Below are 19,250 nucleotides of genomic sequence, written 5' to 3' on the forward strand. Positions count from 1 at the left end.
CGTCCGTGAAACCAGTTGCCATTGGCATAGGCCAGGCGCTCTGCGATACGCTAAGAGCCGGGCTCCGATACGAAGTCACCTCATCTCGAACAGGATCAAGCAAGACGAACTGCCGTCTTGTGCAGTTGTTGCCCCGTTACTTCATATTACTTCATAGTAAGGCGGTGATGACACGAAGGACTTCGGCGTTTTAGCCACATCCGCTCACGGCCACCAGGCGGATGCAATAGCGGCAGCAAAACTCCACCAGGGCTTACTCCTCGCCGCCTCTCGCACGCTTCGCACTAATGAAACGCGGCCCGTTCGTGTACGGTGTTAATCCCGCCGCCGCGGTTTCGTAAAGCCATCGCTCTTTTGGCTCTTCTCTAGGTCGGCGCACATGCACTTCTGAAGTGTAAGGCCGAGCCCAGGGCGCGCGACCGCCGGTCGCCAACCTCTCCACTTGAGAATGAAATTTCAAGTCCACATGTACCGGTACGCTAAACGAAAGGACTGGCCATGGCCCGCCGCCGGTTGGGCCTTGTCGAATTGGCACGGCAGTAGGCGAGAAGGTCCACGCGAAAAGTACTTGTAAACAGTATTGACCATTATGCACTTTCGACAGCATGAACTGCAATATCGGTATACACTGCAAACTCTGTAAGAAATCCACTTGCAGGTACATGTATACATGTACTGCCGACGGCGTACTGAGCGGCAGTCTGCTGTACAGTAGATGTAGCTTTACCGTAGCTGCAGGAGTCCTACCAAGTTTGGACGTCCTGCCAGGACGTCCAAACTTAGAAATAATACATGTAGTAGAAAGAAGGTTTTCACATCGCGAAGGAGTTGCTGCTGTTCTCGCGGAGCTCACATACAGTTTGCTGCATTTTGGCCAATTTTTGAATTCGGCCAATCAGCGCCGGGCCCGCAGAAGTCCGATTTGCGCGCGGATTGGTTGAGCCCCGCTGCTCTCTTGTCGAGGATGGGCTGGGACACGTAAAGGGATCTGAAACTGTCGTGCCTTTGCGTCGTTGGCCGTAATTGGAAGGCCACTTCTCGGCCAGATGAACGAAGTGGCTTCGCTAGGTTGATTCAAAGTAGGCAACGAGCGAGATCGCCGAAGCTATCTTTGGGGAGGTCGCTTAGCAGCCTGCAACGATCTATTTCTGCCTTCGGTCAAGCGAACCGCCATATCTGTCTCAAGAGAAAAGCCAGCGTTTTTGGTGTATCGACACACAATCAGACGCAAACTGCTCCCCTAGCCGCCGCGGCGCGGCTGCCCCCCGGCCAGGAGTGAGTGGTCGTCCTGCGCTTATTACCATTCCTACCAGGCCGTTGGTACTCCACTCGCCTCGCTCGTCTTCGTCTCGCGGTGCCCGTCTCCGAGTCTGCAAGTATTTTTTCTGCTGGAGCAGGGGCAGTTAGTTTTATGGCCCCCACGTCCACGTCCTCGGCGACCCAGTCCTCGTCCACCATGCAGCCGCAAGATCCCAGCTCCGCCACGCTCGACGCCTCCCAGGCCTTCAATTACGACCCGGCTTCCTACCAGCAGTACGCCCAGGAGCGCGCGCTTCACGACCAGGCCGTGCACAACTCTATGGCTGCCGTTAGTGGTACGGCTTTAGCCGGCAAGCCCGTGACCAGCTCGGTCCCCACCTCGGACAAGGACTCGTCCAACCTGCGCCTCAAGACCGAGGCCACATCGGCTAGTACGTCCCCCACCAGCGTCGCCAAGGTCCAGACCCAGACGTCCACAGCACCTACGCCAGCCTCCTCGTCCTCTTTAACGGCGGCTAAGACTAACGGGGCCGCTCCAGCCCGCAACGAGTCTCTCAAATCAAACCGCCTCTGCACCATGCCCGGCTGTACCAAGCGTGTGCGCTCCAAGGGCCTATGCAAAGCGCACGGCGGTGGCCGCCGCTGTATGGTCGACGGCTGCGAGCGTAGCAGTCAGGGCCAGGGTCTCTGCATTCGCCACGGCGGTGGCAAGCGCTGCACGCAGCCTGGCTGTACCAAGGCGTCCCAGTCCAACGGTCTTTGCAAGGCCCACGGCGGTGGCCTGCGTTGCCAAAGCCCTGGATGCACAAAAAGTTCTCAGGGTGGCGGCTTCTGTCGTGCTCATGGCGGTGGCCAGCGCTGCGAGAAGGAAGGATGCAACAAAGGTGCTCAGCGCGGCGGCTTCTGCGCTGGTCACGGCGGAAGTCGCTTCTGCCAGCACCCTGACTGCACCAAGAACGACCGTGGCGGAGGCTTCTGCGCCGAGCACGGCGGCGGCAAACGATGCGACCACCCTGCATGCAACAAGCCAGCACGTAAGAAAGGCAAGTGCTCGTATCACGCCAACGCCGCCAAGGGCAAGCTCCCCAAGGACCAGCTTGCTACGGCTGCTTCGCTGCCGCAGCACATGATGGATATGCGACAGATTACCACGCCGACGTTCGCGATGGGTGTCAAGGATTTGCGCGACGCGCACCTCGACCCACAGCGCGCTGCGTACGTGCAGCAGCGCGTGGAGATGGAAATGCGCTACAAGGGCTACGAGCCTACCGCTAATGGCCAGTACCTGCAGATTCACGCCGACCAGCGTTCGTATGAGCCGATCAGTCTGCAGGCTGGGGCCGCTGCTCGTTACCACGTGCCTGTGGACAACGGTGCGTTGCCTCCGGTGTCGGGTAGTATGTACAAGCCTGGAGCCGCGGTGGACCGTCAGGCTTACGCCTCGCGCACTGCCCCCGAGCAGATGAAGAACCCGTACTCGCAACACTGGGCCACCAAGCCGGAGATGCCCCAACATCACCCGGACGGAAGGGTCGACTATTTCGATGTGAACAAGGAACAACAACAGCAACAGCAGCCTGGCCACCACCACCCGTACCCTGCCCAGTCGTCACAGTACCACCACCATCTTAGTCCTGCAGACTCGGCCGCCGCCGCTGCGGCCTACGGTCAACAAGCAGGCCGTGGATACTACAGTCCGCAGCCCCCGCAAGCTTCTGGATCTGGAGACCAGCCTTCGTCCCAACAGCAGCAGAGCATGATGTATTACTCAGCTAACGGGTACCCCCCGCATCAGATGCACAACATTCAGCAACAACAGCAACAACAACAGCAACAGCAGATGCAGATGTTATAAGCCCAGCAGTGCCAAGTGCGGTCGCCGAATGAGTCTGCTTTCCTTGCACGTCGCACAATTATGAGACGAAGCTGACGAGACCGAGTGCAAGCGAGCGACGTAGTGAGCCGACCGCGCTGCTGTAATAGAGATAGAAACAACCCACCATGGATCGGAGCTCCTCGTCCTCGAGGAATGCCGCAGCAACGTGTTTGATGCCGTCGGCTTGGGTAACGTAACCTTCCTCCCAACCAGTTTTGATCAAGCCATAAAAAAGGAAGGATTGACGCACAAAACCAGTATCCGCATTAATAAGTTGAGAGCTTGCTTTTTTGAAATTCTTGAAGTTGCCTTTTGTTGTCTATGAGTGATTGTTGCCTCAGCCCTTGTACAGCGGCACCACCAACATCTTGGTTGCCCCTGTTGTGCAAAAGTCGGCAACCAGCACCAACTCGCCCTTCTCTTGCTTGTACAAGCCCAGACACTTTCGGTGCGAGTCAAGTGCCTCGACGGGGCAGCGCCAAAGGCCGCAGAGAAAGCATTAAAGATCAACGTGTTACAGTTTATCGAGCTAGTTCACCTACACTGCTCTCATAATTGTCCGGGGCGGATATCCTATGAGCTGACGTCTGTCGTCGTGAAAGCAATCCAGTCTCGTCTTCGTCTCCGTTTCGCAAACTAGCAGTGAAGCTGATGGCTCGTCGTCGCGGCATGACAGCTGCGAAGTGTCTTCTATTAGGACTCTCGGCTGCGGTGGGGCCGCGCACATCTTCAAGCTTGGCGTTGCGGGCAGCGCCGCCCCGTCTCGACTGCAGTTTGGCCTGAAGATAGGTACCGATGGCGGACGTGGGCAGATGCAGCGGCCCAGCGCGCGGCGAGCCGGTGACGTCCTGGTTATCGTCCAGGGCGACGCGGAAGCTGCCTTTGCCGGCGTAATAGTGTCGATAGCACTCAATAAGCTCGTGTTCCATACCCGCGTACGTCTCCAGCAGTTGCGCGGCGGACGCCTCGTTGCCGGGCTCGTAGACGTGCAGTAGATGTTCCAACTCCGTCCTGTAGTCAGCCGCGTCCCGCTGGTTCTCCGCTTGGACTGTGCTCTGCGGACGCATGGGATGAAGCTGCTGTCGAGATCTCGAAGAAGCCTAAATGGACGCCGTTACTGGGGCAAGCTCTCTTGGTGTGCAATTCTATATTATACGTTTCTTTTTTTTCGAAACGGTTTTTTTCCATCGACTTTACAGCTTCAACTAGACCATGCTGAAAGTCTCTGTCTGAAGATGTGAAACCATCGATACAAGTAGCGCATGGTGCAGTCTTACACAGAGATTTTCATGCTGTTGGACGACTTTTAACAGACCCGCAGATGACTCTGGGTTCGTTTGTAATTTGTGAAGCAATCTTTCTAGGTTTGTGCTTGGTTTAGAAGGGTCTGGAAACAACTGATCAAAGTGGCAATACCCGTTCGTAGTCCTTCGTCGTGCTTAGGAGAAGTTGGTTTCGTTACGTGGGCAAAGTCGATGAGGCGGATTTCGGCTCCAAAGTCCTCTGCCGCGGTTTTGTCGTCGTTGGGTGACTCCTCGCCGTCGTAGAGGAAGAGGAAGGAACTGGCGATGAACTCGGTCCCTCGCTGCTCATCGAACCACGCCTTCAACTGGCCAAGGCGACGCAAGAACTGAGTCGACAGAATAGAGAGTAACAAATAAGAAAAAGAGAGCGTCATAGCCGAATATTCACAGTAAACTCACCGCCTCCAACAACTTTATGGTCTTGGCATCCTCCGCTGGAAAATAGCTACGGAAAGCTGGAGCGAGCTGACCCACCGACGAGATACCGCGACCAAAATGCTTGTCGAACTCATCGTAGCCCTTCTTCTTGGGGTTAAATACTTTGATGCCCTGGATACGGAACCCCACCGTCTCCTGCAAAAGGAACTTGGATTTCTCGTACGCGATCTTCTCGGATGTCGCATTGTCTTCGTAAGATCTGGTCCCCATCTTGACATCCATGATGCAAGGCCACTTTCTTCCCCACGTTAGATCCTCCAGAATCAAATACTCTGCGCACAGCAATGATCGCTGAGTCATTAATAGTCGTCTTCAACTCGAAATCGACAGATCTACTTACGTCCCGGGTGCACACCATTGGTCTCCTGGCCGTCCTCGGGTTCGGGAACGATTACTGTGCCGTAGTACTTCGGCAGGAACTTACTTAATGCTGCAAACTCGAGCGAATCCTTCTCAGTCGCGAACACGCGTTCGTAGAACTCGCGCTCACGTTCTCCCCTTTGCTTACTCTGGAAAGGTTTCAAGATGCGGCCATTGTAGGCCTTCAGACCTGCCAATCACGGTAATAATTGCACGATTAAGACCGGCGCTAGCCGATATATAAGAGAAGCCGTGGTAGACATCATTACTCGTTTTGGCTGTAGCGTGGCCGCCCACTTGGTGCGCCATCTCCGTGAAGCCCTGCACAGCCGCCATCTTCAAATGGTTAGTGACGAAATCTGAAATAATCTGGATTTTACAAGTTTCCTTCCTAACAGTAGAATCCTTTTTTTCGACTAACTATCTGGTTTTTACAGTTAATACGGAGTCGGAGGAACCTTTATCACGATGGTGCATAAATTGCAATTCTTGAATCTCTGCATTTAAAAGTTTCATTTGGAAACAGTCAATTACTAAGAATTATTAATAAAAACAGTTTAAAGGCCCTGATTTCTCCGTCGAATTGTTGCCCAGTTGCTGAAAACTGATTTGTGACGAAATCTGGATTAGTCTAGAAATTAGTCTGGATCAAATGCAATTTGCATGATGCAAATTGCATCTGACAATGAAGACGCGGGTGTTAGTGCTCGGTGGAACGAGCTACGTGGCGCAGTTCGTACTGCAGCGCTTGCAGCAGTACGCAACACTTCGAGTGGTGGATGAGGATACAGTGAAGGAGGTTGAGGCTGTGGCGTGCACTACTCGCAGCCAGCCATTTGCACCCCTCCCAGCAGGGTTCATCACGGCGAACTCTGATTCCTTTTCCGAGTCGAAGCAAACTGTGACTGTTTACTGGCAAGTAGACTTGATGGATCTAGAAGCGTTAAATAAATGCATCGACGACTTCCGTCCGACGGTGGTTATCAATTGCACGGGTAGAAATTGTTATCATGTTGAGGTAGGAACTAGAAATTGACAATAGCTGCTGATTTTTTTTAATGTTGCGCAGCGATTTCGTCGCCTGCAGTTTGTCAGAAGGAACCTGAGAGGGCAAGCGCAGTCAACGAGGAGCAAAACACTTGTTAAGAATGTTGGAGTTTGTGTCCGTCCTATAATCATTTTGCGCTGAATCCTTTGTCTACAGCCTCGAGGTTTGGTGGCCTTGTTGGACGAGCTGCCATGGCCCATTAGATTTGTGCATTTGTCGACGGATTTTGTCTACGAAGGAACTAAACCCCAGGGAACGAGCTACAAAGAAGACGATGCAGTCTCATCGCCGGACCTGTCGGTGTATGGAGTGGGCAAGCTGCGCTTTGATCATTTCCTGCAAAATCGCCCTAACTCAACAAACTTGCAAGCTCTAATTCTTCGCATTGCCAACGTCGTTGGACCGACAGCTCCGCTGTTTCCCGACAGAAGTGCACCGAAGTTCATGGAATGGCTTCACCACCAATTATTCCAGCTCGAGACTGCTACACCACTGAAACTCTGGAGTGACGAGTTCCGTTCGTACCTCTACGTCTTCGACTTGGTCGATCTATTGATTGAGCTGCTAACGATCAATTTAAAAGAACACACTACTCTTGTCAACGTCGGTACGTCAGCAACAAGTGTACCGAACGTGGATCAATCAATACTAATACTCTTACTGACTATAGGAGGCATTGATGCACTCTCGCGCGTGGAACTTGCAAACAAGTATCTTGCTGTCACTGCAACGCACAACCCGACTGCAATTACTGCGATATCTAGACACATTGCGCCGACATCACGAGCTCAAGTTGACTTGGGGTACCCATCCCCGCTCAACACGAAGCTCAACACTTTGCGTCTGGCAAATTTGTTGCCACACTTTATTTGGACACCGACCGAAAAATTTCTACACGAGATCAGTTGCAGATTTTTCATTAAAGAATAATGCGTTTTTTAATCAGATTTTTTTGCAGTTTGTTAACTTGGGATAAGAAAAAAATGGGCAAGAGCGATGATCGTCAACTTACACAACAAAGCGCGCCCCCTTCGCGTGTATGAAAGAAACAACTCTCTCCAGTTACTGGATCTCCATCAAGTTGCCCATGCTCTTGCGACCTTCCTCGAAGGCTTGCACAATAGGATCTTCCCCACGACTGCCGGAGAAGACAAAGTCTGCGTCGCACAGAGCGATGGAGTGGCACGCTTGGCTTGGACTTTTTCCTTCGCGCATGAGCGACACCAACTCGTCGAACTTGGAAGAAAGCGCATCGCAACGAGCACGCGGAGGCAGCACCGTGCACATGGTCTCCAGTGTCATCTTGGCCTCCCTTAGGGCCTTGTCATTGTTCTTGGCGTACTCCAAGAGGTCGGCAGTGTACTCACAGAACAGACAGCCCACAGACATGGACTTCTGCTCCGGCACTTCGGCCACAGCCGCAGATTCACACTCAGCAATACGCGTGCAGATGGTATCCACATCTTCGTTCTTCTTGAGCGAATCAATGATCGCGTCTTGGTGTTTCATAAGCAGCTCGCACTGTTACATTTAATTCAAACAAAAGTCGTTAGCTTCATGTTATTCTTAAGACAAGAGAGGCTGCACTTTTACCTCGCTGGACTCGGGGATCAATCGGCAAATCGAGTTGATCCCACGCTCGAACGTCGCTAAGCCGTCCGGCCGCGTGATCAAAGAGGCCAGTAAAAGTGTGTTTTGTTGGCAAGTCGTGCATCTTGAAGGCTTGAAGTCCGATCCAGTGAAGTCAAGCAGACCCGACACCAACTCGTTGGAATTCTCCATGGCAGAGCAGAACTTTAGCGTCTGGCAGATTTCTTGAGGCTCTTTTCCGGCGTGTAGATCAGTCACAGCTTCATCAAACATCTTGAGATCGTCGTGGCACTAGCACACAACTCAAAACTGTAAGGTTTAAACCATCAAAGAGAGTCAAATATTGCCCTGCGTACCGTGTCGTCAGCAGGAAGCAGATGACACACGATGCCTGCAGCTTCACGCATCTCCTTGACTTGCTCCGGCTTCTGAGCGAGCGCAAACTTAAGCACAGTAACCACACCGCTGCAGTACGCGCACGTGTTGCCTCCCTCGTTATTCTGAACAGCGATCACTTCGGGGACAGTAAGCTTAGCCATAGCAGGGTTGGTGTCCACCTTACAATACTGCAGGTCATGACAAATAGCCTTCGGCTGCTCGCCCTTTTGGAGAGAGTCAACCACCGTGTCGAGTTGCTTCACGAATGCGTGACACTACAACATCACAAACAAACATTAGCCATTGGAGATAAGAGCCCGCGTCCAAAGACTCCTCATACCTGGTTGTCGCTCGGGAGCATTCCACAAACGACGTCGGCAATCTGTCGAATCTCCTCGATCTTACTTGGATCTTGAGCCACAGCCACCTCGATGACAGACGCCACTTGCGTGCAGAAGAAGCATCCATTAACTGACAGCGTCATGGAATCCTGCACCAATTGCACCAGCACCGGGTCGTAGAACGACAGCTCGTTGCTGGGAGACGGTAGCGCCGCGGCCGTGCAGAACTTCAGCTCTAGACAAATCGCCTTGGCACTCATACCCTTGGTGATCGCATCAATGACAAAGTCGAACTGCTTCACGTACACATGGCACGGGTTTTCGGCGCCCAGCATATCACAGATCATGTCAGCGTATGCACGGACTTGACGGATGTCAGTGCCGTACTGTTGGAGCGCAATCTTGGCAACTGTGGTAGCGAATTGGCAGTACGTGCACTGAGTCGCATTTCCAGGAGGCCACTGAGACGCCACCACCACGCCCTTCATCTCGTCAGCGATGGAAGGTTCGTCTTCCTCCGCGTCTTGCGCCTTCTTGCAGACACCGAGAGACTTGCAGATCTCGTGAGGACGCTTGCCTTCCTTCTCCATTTCCACAATTTTGTCGAAATTCTTGTCCACAACGTCGCATTTGAGCTTTGCAGGCACCAATTGGCATACATTCGACAGGATGTTCTTCACAATCGGCAACTTCTCTGGCGACGTGTGGTTGACGTGATGGATCACCACAGCCACACGCGAACAGAAGAAGCAACTGCCATGACGACAGTGAAGAGGACGCGGCGAGTGCTCGTCATCTTCCGCCATCGTTGCGTGGTTATGACGCCCATGACGACCTCCAGGCCCCACCATCCCCACGTGGTGGTGCATACCACGAGGGCCGTTTCGCATCATACCAACACGAGGGTTCTCGAGTTCACCGAGACTGTTTACGGGTTCCGTGATGCAGTACTTCAGCGCCTTGCAGATGTCACGAGGGTGCACACCCTTCTTCAGAGAATCGACCACAGTGTCCAATTGGTCCACATACAAGTGGCATGGACTGTCGTCTCCCAACATGCCGCAAATCATGTCAGCGTAGTCGCGGATCTGGTCAATCTGCTCAGGAGATTCTTGCAACATGACCTCGACGATAGTGGTGGCTACGTCGCAATACACACACGTCTTGTCCCCATTTAACGGTGAAGTATCACGCACAGGCTTCACAGCGCAGAAACCAGTGTCCCCACAGATCTCTTGAGGGTGTTGGCCTTGCTGGACCAGCTCCATGATGCTGTCAAAGTTGGTTTCCACCTCCTTGCACTTGGATTCCAGTGAAGCCATCTCGCATACCGCTCCTAACACAGACTTAAACATTGGAAGCTGTTGAGGGATCAGTTCATTGACTTGGTAAATGACGCCGGCCACGTGGCTGCAGAAGAAACACGACTGGTCGTTGTCAGTGACGTCAGCGGTAACCAGAGCGCCATACTCAGCCGTCTGAGGATCTTCAGGAGACCATGGCAGGTCTAAGACTTGGCTGTCGCTGTTGCTGTCCGACAAACACATGGCGATCCGAGCGCACACCACTAGAGGGTCAGTGCCGTGGATGAGCCAGTCCACGATGGCGTCGTAGTTCTTGAGGAACGTGTGGCACATGGAGTCGGGTGACATGGCGTCGCACAGGTCTCCGATAATGGCTCGGACTTGCTGCACCTGCTGCACTTGCTGGGCCAGAGCCTGGTCGATCATTTGCACAAATCTTTGGCATAATTTGCAGGACAAGTTGTCGGTTCCTTCCAGGTCCAAGACGGCCGAAATGATGTCGCACACTTCTTCGTCCGTCTTACCCTCCTGCAGGAACTTCCTCGCCACATCTTCCGACTTCAAGACGACGTTGCACTACAATAAGCAATTACCAATAATTTAGTACCTTTTCTCCTCAACAATAATTGAAGCCTCGCAAACAATAATTGTTTATTCCGCACCTGCTCCACCAAGTCCGCACGCTCGAGATCGTCGCATGACGCTTCACCCCAAACCTGGAGCGATACCATGTCGACAGCCGAGCGGAAGAGCTTTAAGAGCGTCTCTGTCTCGGCCTGCAGTTCGTCTTGCTCGTGAATTCTCTCCAGTGCCTTTAGACACGCACGTTTTCGCTCTAGCGCCGGGTCTTCCTCCTCCTCAATCACGATGACGCGCACGGCGTCGTCTTGAGTCTCGTCAAGGCTAAAGAAGCGCTGCAGTAGCTCTCCCGAGCGCTGAATTTGTTCGTTCAGAACGCCCATGAGGCCCATGGTAATGTCCTCGCTCTCTCCGTCCTGGTCGTGGTGGCACGGCATCTCAGCCGCCTCCGGGTCGCGAATGCTGCGCTCGGCGCTCGTGACGGCCGACACAGCCGCCAGACTCACCAGCAGCGCGTGCAGGGGTCGCATGATTTCGTTCAATCTCCTTCTTCAAGCAGAGCGAAATCCTGTTTGAAGGGAAAAACCGTGTGACTTCCAGAGGACGGATGGCATGAGAATTGATTGTGTGCATCGCGCCATGTCTCACTGTTTCTAAGGAAAGAAATGCAAGGATGATACCGGTTCAAAGACCGAGATTGGCTTGAAATCATTTCGAAAAGGGATGTCATCACAATAGAAATCGTCGTGGAATGAATGCAAGCACGTTGAAGTACCTAATTTATCAGAACCATGGCAAACGACAGCTTGAAATCTTTTTACAGTTAGGCGGCCCTGCAAACTTCCGCTTTGTGTTAGCCTCCACCTGAACCGTGGACACAGGAAACCTAGATACAGATTTTTACCCCCCCCCAGTGGAGGCCCCACACCCACACCCACAAGCACGAACCTCCACTTTGTCGTTTATGCTGCCACTGGACTTGACAATGATCCATCACGTAGTGATTGAGGCTTAATTTGAGCCATCGCCAATAAAGGTCTAATTGCCAATGCTTTGCAAAGACCCAGGGCAACTGCAGCCGTTTGCAGTTCTCCATCTCGATCGGCTTAGTCTGTGTCACAGTGAAATACTAGGGAAAATACTCCAGTTTTAAAGCCTGCTATCACTACTGCTGCTTTAGAGCGACCGAAAGAGTTCTTTGGTAAGCCCTCGGACAAGAGGTAAGAAACGTACTTAAGTGGGAATTTAAAAAATATCATCTTGAATCTAATATTTTTCAAACCTCTGAGCTAATATTTAGCCAAATTGCGAGCTCAAAAACAAACCTACTATTAATATTTAAAATCAAATAATAGTACTATTCCTATCAAAAATATCGAATGATACTGGGTTACCATACCAAAAAATATCGGACCCTCGGACCTGTAGGACCTGCACCAAGCGAGTGGTACATGATGGGATGGATACATTGGTGTGTCGTACTAAAGTGATTAGGGGAGATAGGTTGGGAAGGTGTGGATACTTTGCAACCTGAAAAACGATGAAAAGGGCCCTGTTGATAGGCCCAGTCACAGGCTCTGTAGGCTGAGAAAAACGAGAAAAACGAAAACATGCAATTATTGACCGAGAGCCATGCGCTCTTGGTCCGGTAAATATAACAATGAGCCAGCGGCGGGGTCCACTATTGAAAGCATTCGCTTTTCAGCCAGCCATTGATGCTTGCCGCTATCGGCTAATAAGCCACCAATGAGATGCTGCCACATACAAGGTGGAAAGACACGTGGCCAGTGGATGGCCACAAGCTGAAGGGTCGTGCCGACAACAGCCTTCTTCGCTCATTCGGTCTTTTTCACTCCGTACCTGGCAAGCCTCCGCCCCCCCCCCCGTTCATCGGACCCAGAAGCTCTAGGGTTAGAGCGCAGGACCCGTCCTGGACACCGGTTCAACTCCGGCTGGGTTCATCGCTCCTCGCGTCTGCTGGGGGTGGAGGTTGTTCCGCACCCGTGCTGCGCCTGCTGCCCGCGCTGCTGCAGCCGTTCTCGTGCCGCGCCTGTTGCCCACGCTGCTGACCCCGTGTTTGTGCCGCGCCTGCTGCTCATGCTGCTGCCCGCGCTCGTGCCCCCCTCCCCTGCAGCAGTGCGGTTTGTCCCTCCTCTTTGTTCTGATTGTCTGACAAATAATACGTGTTGTTTTGCGTTGTTCAAAGGTTGACTAACGTGTATTGTTTGCTGTGCTAGTGATGCATCTAACCAACTAACTCAACGACGTCTTGTGTGTAGCCGGGTGCAGGATCTTGGACAGCTGCCGAATGGAGCAGACGCTGGTGGCGCTCTATTTGGCAATTGAGTGCGCCAGCCTTGTGCAGGGCCTGGAGATGCTTGAGGACGGAGCTGGACCCGCGCGACGCGATCTTATGCTGAGCCAGGAAGGAGAGAGCTTCTTTCTCCGCGCGCAAACCGAGGGCAAGGACGTCGTCGCGGTAGCTGACAGCGCTTGATTCCAGCCCAAATCCGTCGGCCAAGAACAGCTTCATGTACGCAACCAGCAGCTTCGCATTCGAGCGCTGTCGCTTGGGCTCGCTCGCGTGCCATCGTGGCTCATGGGCATACTAAGCAAACCAAGTGGCGTGAAGGTGAGTTGCCCCACTCCTGCGCTGCTTCTTCTTTGGTGTGCTGACTTCTTGCTCTCCCTCTTTTTCACTTGGCTTGCTGCGCTTACTGGTCAGGACAGGAACGTTGTTCAGCTTGGCCTCCAGAGCGTCCATCCGCTCGTCTTGCCGCTTCGACATGTCGATTAAGTGCTTAATAACAGAAGCTTGGTGATCGATGATCTTCTGCTCCTTCGTTTGCTGTGCTTGGTGGGTAGTGTCGTTCTACGGAGTTTGCTTGTTGCTACAGGGTTCGGCTGCTAGTGAGAGATGCGCAGACCAAGCAAGAAGATCCGCCAGCGTGCTTCCACCGCTTCGCACAGCACCTTCGACCCGCGTGACGACTGGACTGCTGTGGCTCCGCTCCTTCAACAGCGGGAAGTATCGGAAGACGGCCGGAGTCAGGATGTCCACGACCTGCTTGTTGACGTTGAAGCTGGAGGTTGCGAGGTTGCTGCAGGACATGAACATCACGTCCTGTACGCGCTTGATCTGCTCAAGTCTCTGGGAGTCGAAGCTGCTGAGGTCCTGGAGTTTCACCTTCGTCTTCGGTTCGTATCCTGCGAGGACTTTGGCTACCTTGTGATCCTCCTTGCTCGTGTTGAAGATGTAGTTGAAACCCTTGTTCGTTGTGCTCATGTTCCAGGAACCTCGGTCGAAGATCCAGCGGTCCGTCAATCCCTCAGAGCCGTTCGCGTGTTGAGCTCCCCCGCGGCGAAACGAGTGCGAACGGAGTGCCTTCGTGACGCCAGCAGCTGGGGCGATCCGCTCTAAGACGCGGTTGACGTGCGAGTACACCGTCGGCGTCGACGGCGATCCTTTGGTGGCTGGGACAGAGAGTGTCGATGGCGCGGCGGGGGCATTCAGGAGCTCGACGAGCGATACATTGTCGGAGATCGTGGCCGTTGTCAAGGTTTCTTGGCGGGGAAGGTTGCCGACCAAGTCATCCGAGGGCGCTCGCTGGACAATCAAGGCAAGAGCCAAGGCCAGCAACGGACACGTGAGGAACTCCTCGTCCGGGAAAAGCGAGAGCCCCTGCTCCTCGCTCGTCTTCACCTTGATCAGACGCAAGAAGAGTACGCCGCCCGCGTCGACGCTGACGTTCCGCGTCCGCAGCATCGACAAGTCCGACGCGCGGCCGAAGAGGTACCAAAGAAGACAAAGCAGAGCAGCATCTTGGTAGTCAGTATCACAGGAAGCATTGGTATACAAATATACAAGCATTTGTTTTAAATCGGACTTCGTACATGGAGGTGCTTTGTAACGAAACCACCACCCTCGCGCTTTAAACAGAAGCTGTCAAGCGTTTTCCCTATTTTAAGTAATCGGGTCTCTAAAGACGCACGATGCTGGGGAAACTGGTCAAGCAGCCAAAGCTTGGCTTGCCGATAGTACTGCATGGCAGTATTTCTAGCTAAAGGTTTGCCCTTTTTGCCTTTACTAAATGCAAGATGCATTCCAAACTTATCCATTACAGATACAAAACATCTTCCACTGACATCGCGCTCAATGCATTTTCTTACGTACTCCTCTACAACGCCCTCTGCCTTCAGAAATTTCTTGAAGGCAGATAACGCTGTAGCCTTGGCCCTCAAAGTGTTGCCAGGCTGGAGCTCGTCCAGGCCCATCGCTTCCGTCCGATGCTGTGCAAATATGGGAGTGGTACGTGTCTGACCTACTATTTGCATTGACATATACATATTTTGAGCTGCGATCGGACTCGATACGTCCGATCGAATGGCTTAGAGGACTCACCTAACCCTAGGCGAAATTAATGGACAAGAATGTTGAGTGAAGCTTCGGCCATTGGTTGAAATGCGTAAAAATGATGTGATTGGCCATTTATAGGTGCCCAGAGGTCATACAAAAATTAAGTATGGTCCGATAGCTAATCATATTCATCTATACCAAAAAATCTCCGACCTCCGACGAGCTCCGACGGTAGAGGAGGGACGAGATCGGACTTAAAAGAAGTTAAAAGGTAATTGTGGGTAGGGTAATTAGAGACCATGTGCAGATTTGTCTATGCTAGAAATTGCCGAAACGGCACGTTTATAGGCGCACTCACAGGCTCTGAAACGGTCTGTGGGCAGAGAAACAGGCAAAAAATAAAAACGCATGATTTTAAGCTACAGAGCCTTGTGCACTACAGGCTGCAATTTGAGAAATGAGGGCGCCACCCAAAATCGGGGTCCACTAAAAAGAGCATTAGTAAAAATTCCGTTTTTACGCCTGCGCGTATTTACCCCGACACGTGGCCTCCTACCAAGTTGGTGGTTAAGAGTGGCCGACAAACAGATTTTTCTGTCATTCACGATTTTTCAGCCGTCAGACGCAAGCCATTAGTGAGTGTGTTCTTGCGTGTTTGTGTGTGTATGCGCGTGTGCGTGCGAGTGTGTGTGTTGTGTAGCCGTCTTGCGTTAAACTCTGTGTGCTATGATGATGGAGGTTAACATTGCTGTTCCGTTAGGAGGTTAAGCTTTGTGTTCTATTGTCAGCGGTTAACATTGTTGTTCAAGTCTCTCTACTCATTAACACTTTCTAAACTTGTAATACGAAGCCGTTTGCGCCTCACTAGATCTTGTTTTGTTTTATCCTTCCGTGATGTTGAGCGTGTTGTCTTCCACAGCCTCGTCTTCAAAGAACTTCTTGCGCACAAGCAAGCGACGCTCCTTCTCGAACGCGGCGACGATGTTTTGGCTCAAGTGCTCGCGTGGCTCCCAAGTTGACTCCCACTCGACGAGGCAGTACGTTTTGCCCTTAACGCGTTTCCAGTTCAAGATCTTGCGGACGTAGTGGATCTTCTCGCTTTCGCTATCTTCGTCACCGTCCACCTCGTCGTTGTCGACAGCAGGAAGAGCCAGCCACTCGCGGATGTCGACAAGCTTTGCCCGCTGGATCTTGCGCTCAGCCAACGAGGTGAAGACGGCTTGAATTGCTTCAGGAAGCAGGCTGGTAGAGGCGACGGTAATGTTCATGGTAAGTCGAAGGTGACGAATAGCTTCATCACTAACCCGGATCTTGCAAGACTTGGCCACAGCGATGCACAGGGTCTTGAACTCTTTCGCAGAGCTAATGCCGCTCTTGGTTGGCTTCTTGGTAGGCATCCGAGGCTGAGGTGTCAAGGTTTGAGAACAAAAGGAAGAGTGAACAGCAGAGAGTGCAGCGCGCAAAACTTCGCAAAATATGACTGGACATGACCAGAAAGGTGGGTGCTTTTACTAATTACTTCATGGTCACTAACCCGATCGTGTTGCAAGTATGCGGAGGAGCAGGATCCATGATGAGACCTTGAGCTCGACGTTGTAGGTACTTACCAATGTGCTCATTCAGTTGGCCAGCTTTGTGTAGTTTCCGCATGGACTTCAGGACGTTTTGCGCTCCGCGGGCAGTGACGTTGTGCTGCTGTAAGAACGCCAGCATTGCCTTCTCAGCAAGGCTTCCTGTTTCGAGAACATCGTCGCGGTAGCGAGCAGAGTGCTTGTCCAAGACAAAGCCATCGTAAAGGAACAGCTTCAAGAACGCAACGACCTGCTTGCCTGTTGAGCGTGTGTGCTTGGTTTCAGCATCCGTCAAGCTCCACATGCGCGGCTCTTGAGTGTACCACGCGAACCAGACATCCTTGAAGCTTAGAGCTGGAGAGGTACGGCGTCGCTTTCCTGGAGACTTCTTCTCGCTTGAGTCCTCACTTTCTTCTGGTTTTGTAGGCGCGCGTGGGTGTTTGTTTCCGATTATGGCTTCCATTACAGTCAACCGAGCGTCAAGCTTCTTGTTGACCTGGATTAACTGCTCAATCAATGCTGTTTGCTGAAAATATACTGGATGCTGGGTGATGTCGTCTGGGTTGTCTTGTGCAAATTTGCTTTTAGAGTCTCCCAGCAGTACTTGGGTTGCTACTGAGGTACGCCGACCAAGCAAGCAGATGATTTACAGCGAAGCCTTTATCCTCGACACAAGCTTCCAAGCTCTGAATTACAAGACCGGACGTCGATAGAGTCTTCAGTGACGGATAGTGCCGCAGAAGGTAAGCCATGAGAGTGTCGTGTACAGCCGCGTTAACGTTGTACTGCTCTGATTCCATTCCGGACGAAGACGTGAATAAAGCTGAAGAGACCAAGCGAATACTTTGCCGGGTATGAGAGTCGAATACATCAAGTGACAGCAAAGCGACGGAGTCATCTGGTCCTCGATTACTCAAAACACGAGCCACCTTGTGATCTTCAGCTGGGGTGTTGAAGACGTATGCGAAGGCCTTGTTGGTTGCCGTCATGTTCCACGCGCCTCTATCGAAGATCCACTGCACACACATGCCAACACTATTCGCATGTTGTGCGCCACCGCGTCTAAACGAATGTGACGTCAAGCGCTGGACAACACCAGCTTCAGGCATTATTCTCGTCAAGACGCGATTCACGTAGCCGTGGATTCCAGTAGTGTCGTCAAGCGGCTTGTTCTCATCTGTGGTGGAGTTGAGTGGAGCGACAGCTTCTGGGTTATCGATCAGATCGATCAGTGGTGCTGCCGGAGTTAGGGAAGCTTCGGTCGCCACTTGTTGCTCAGGGAGGTGGTTTAGCAGCGCAGCCGCCGGTGCCGATTGAGTTGCAAGAGCCACAGCGATAGCTAGCAGCGGACACGTGGCGAAGTCGTCGTCGGGAAAAAGAGAGAGACCTTGTTCTTCGGACGTCTTGACACGGATCAGCCTCAGGAAAAATATTCCCCCCCGAACCGATGGATAAGTTCACCTTCCGGAGTAGCGAGATGTCAGAGGCTCGGCCAAACAGAAACCAGAGCAAGCACAGCAGCGCCGCGTCTTGGTAGTCCGAAGCTGTTACACCATTTGAATAGAGGTACACCATCATCTGCTTGAGTGCTTTCTTCGTGCATGCAGGTGCCTTCTTCACAAAATTGCCTGACTCTCGCTTCATGCAATAGCGCTCCAGCACTTGACCCTTCTTCAGGAGAACCTTGCCGACAGCCTCTCGATGCTGTGGGAACTGATCGAGCAACCAGCTCTTTGCCTGTCGGTAGTACTGCATGACTGAGTGCCAACAGGCTGCCCTTCCGTCCTTCCTTGAAAGCGAGATGCATTCCAAACTTGTCCACCACGGCCTCCAAAACGCGGGGAGCGTTGTCGCGCTTCATGCACACCTCTAGGTACTCCCATGTCACCCCTTCTTCCTCAAGAAACGCTTTGAACATGCGTGCCGCGCCATCCCGTGCGCGCTTCGTGTTTGTCGGTGCGAGGTCGCTCAGACTCATCTTGCGTCGGATGGGTCGGAGCTCGCGTGCTATTCGCAAAATATGCTAATGAGTGGAGGTTTGTATGCCGATATCAATAACACAAGAGGGGCCTCCGACCCGATATGTCGGAGCTGCCTCTTATCGACCTATACTGACCCTACCGTGCTTTGATTAGTCAAAATATTGGCACAGTCGATGTATGATTCGTCCAAATACGGGCTATCCTTTCTGATTGGCCATTAATACTAATATGTTATTCAAGTATGGTCGGAGAAATGATGATATTCATCCATAAGCCCCTGCTTGCAGACGTTGGGATATAAGTCAATCGCTGGAGTGTCGCCTTGTGAGCTCAGCAGTGGTGTTGAGAATCATTCCGTTTATTTAATTCAAATCACGTCAAGAAAATATCGTTTGAACTGCGTTACATCCACTCTGAATCTTATGGAGGCCTCGCCTATCAATTTCTTAAGTTGAGTCAAAGTTGAAAAAAAAAAACTGTAATAATGCAAAAATCGACGATGCTTTTTTAAAGTTTAGGCTTTTGCATCATTTTTAAATTTGTTTTATAGGTTTCTTAAAAAAACCTGTAAAACAAATCTAAAAATGCAAGACATTAACTTTTTTAAGACAACTTAAATATTACTTCGTTGAAGAAAGTGCTCAACTCCCATAAATGAGCCAAAACGGGAGATCGAGAATTTTTCTCGATCTCCTTACAAGTACACATTTCAGGTCATGCATGTACATGTACTCGCTGCATAAATAGTAGGACTTATTATCTATTCACTTTTAGCATAACTTAAACGATTTCTTCACACCAGAGGTACTCACTACACTAAACAATAATGGAAATCTCTCTCCTCTAAACTCTAAAACTAAAC

The 19,250-nt window shown here is 51.9% G+C and overlaps 5 protein-coding genes across 5 annotated transcripts; 2 read left to right on the top strand and 3 right to left on the bottom strand.

Annotated features, from left to right (window-relative positions):
* Positions 1 to 1,313: 1,313 nt before the first annotated feature.
* Positions 1,314 to 3,115, top strand: PITG_04820 (uncharacterized protein; the record flags this gene model as incomplete). The annotated part of the gene is made up of 1 exon (XM_002905480.1): positions 1,314 to 3,115. The coding sequence occupies one exon, from the start codon at positions 1,412 to 1,414 to the stop codon at positions 3,113 to 3,115; it is 1,704 nt and encodes a 567-aa protein (XP_002905526.1).
* A 542-nt stretch (positions 3,116 to 3,657) lies between these two features.
* PITG_04821 (uncharacterized protein) lies at positions 3,658 to 4,203 on the bottom strand (the record flags this gene model as incomplete). The annotated part of the gene is made up of 1 exon (XM_002905481.1): positions 3,658 to 4,203. One exon carries the CDS (start codon positions 4,201 to 4,203, stop codon positions 3,658 to 3,660), a length of 546 nt encoding a protein of 181 aa, XP_002905527.1.
* A 293-nt stretch (positions 4,204 to 4,496) lies between these two features.
* On the bottom strand, positions 4,497 to 5,618 carry PITG_04822 (inositol polyphosphate multikinase, putative; the record flags this gene model as incomplete). The annotated part of the gene is made up of 4 exons (XM_002905482.1): positions 4,497 to 4,766; positions 4,840 to 5,150; positions 5,219 to 5,428; positions 5,508 to 5,618. 4 exons carry the CDS (start codon positions 5,572 to 5,574, stop codon positions 4,497 to 4,499), a joined length of 858 nt encoding a protein of 285 aa, XP_002905528.1.
* A 305-nt stretch (positions 5,619 to 5,923) lies between these two features.
* Positions 5,924 to 7,628, top strand: PITG_04823 (uncharacterized protein; the record flags this gene model as incomplete). Its single annotated transcript, XM_002905483.1, has 5 exons — positions 5,924 to 6,233; positions 6,308 to 6,357; positions 6,443 to 6,893; positions 6,957 to 6,996; positions 7,051 to 7,628. 5 exons carry the CDS (start codon positions 5,924 to 5,926, stop codon positions 7,214 to 7,216), a joined length of 1,017 nt encoding a protein of 338 aa, XP_002905529.1.
* PITG_04824 (uncharacterized protein) lies at positions 7,188 to 11,008 on the bottom strand (the record flags this gene model as incomplete). The annotated part of the gene is made up of 5 exons (XM_002905484.1): positions 7,188 to 7,807; positions 7,880 to 8,167; positions 8,233 to 8,529; positions 8,595 to 10,475; positions 10,562 to 11,008. The coding sequence occupies 5 exons, from the start codon at positions 11,006 to 11,008 to the stop codon at positions 7,349 to 7,351; spliced, it is 3,372 nt and encodes a 1,123-aa protein (XP_002905530.1).
* Positions 11,009 to 19,250: the final 8,242 nt, after the last annotated feature.

The sequence above is a fragment of the Phytophthora infestans genome, genomic scaffold (assembly GCF_000142945.1).
Source record: "Phytophthora infestans T30-4 supercont1.6 genomic scaffold, whole genome shotgun sequence".
NCBI classification, from domain to species: Eukaryota; Oomycota; class Peronosporomycetes; order Peronosporales; family Peronosporaceae; genus Phytophthora; species Phytophthora infestans.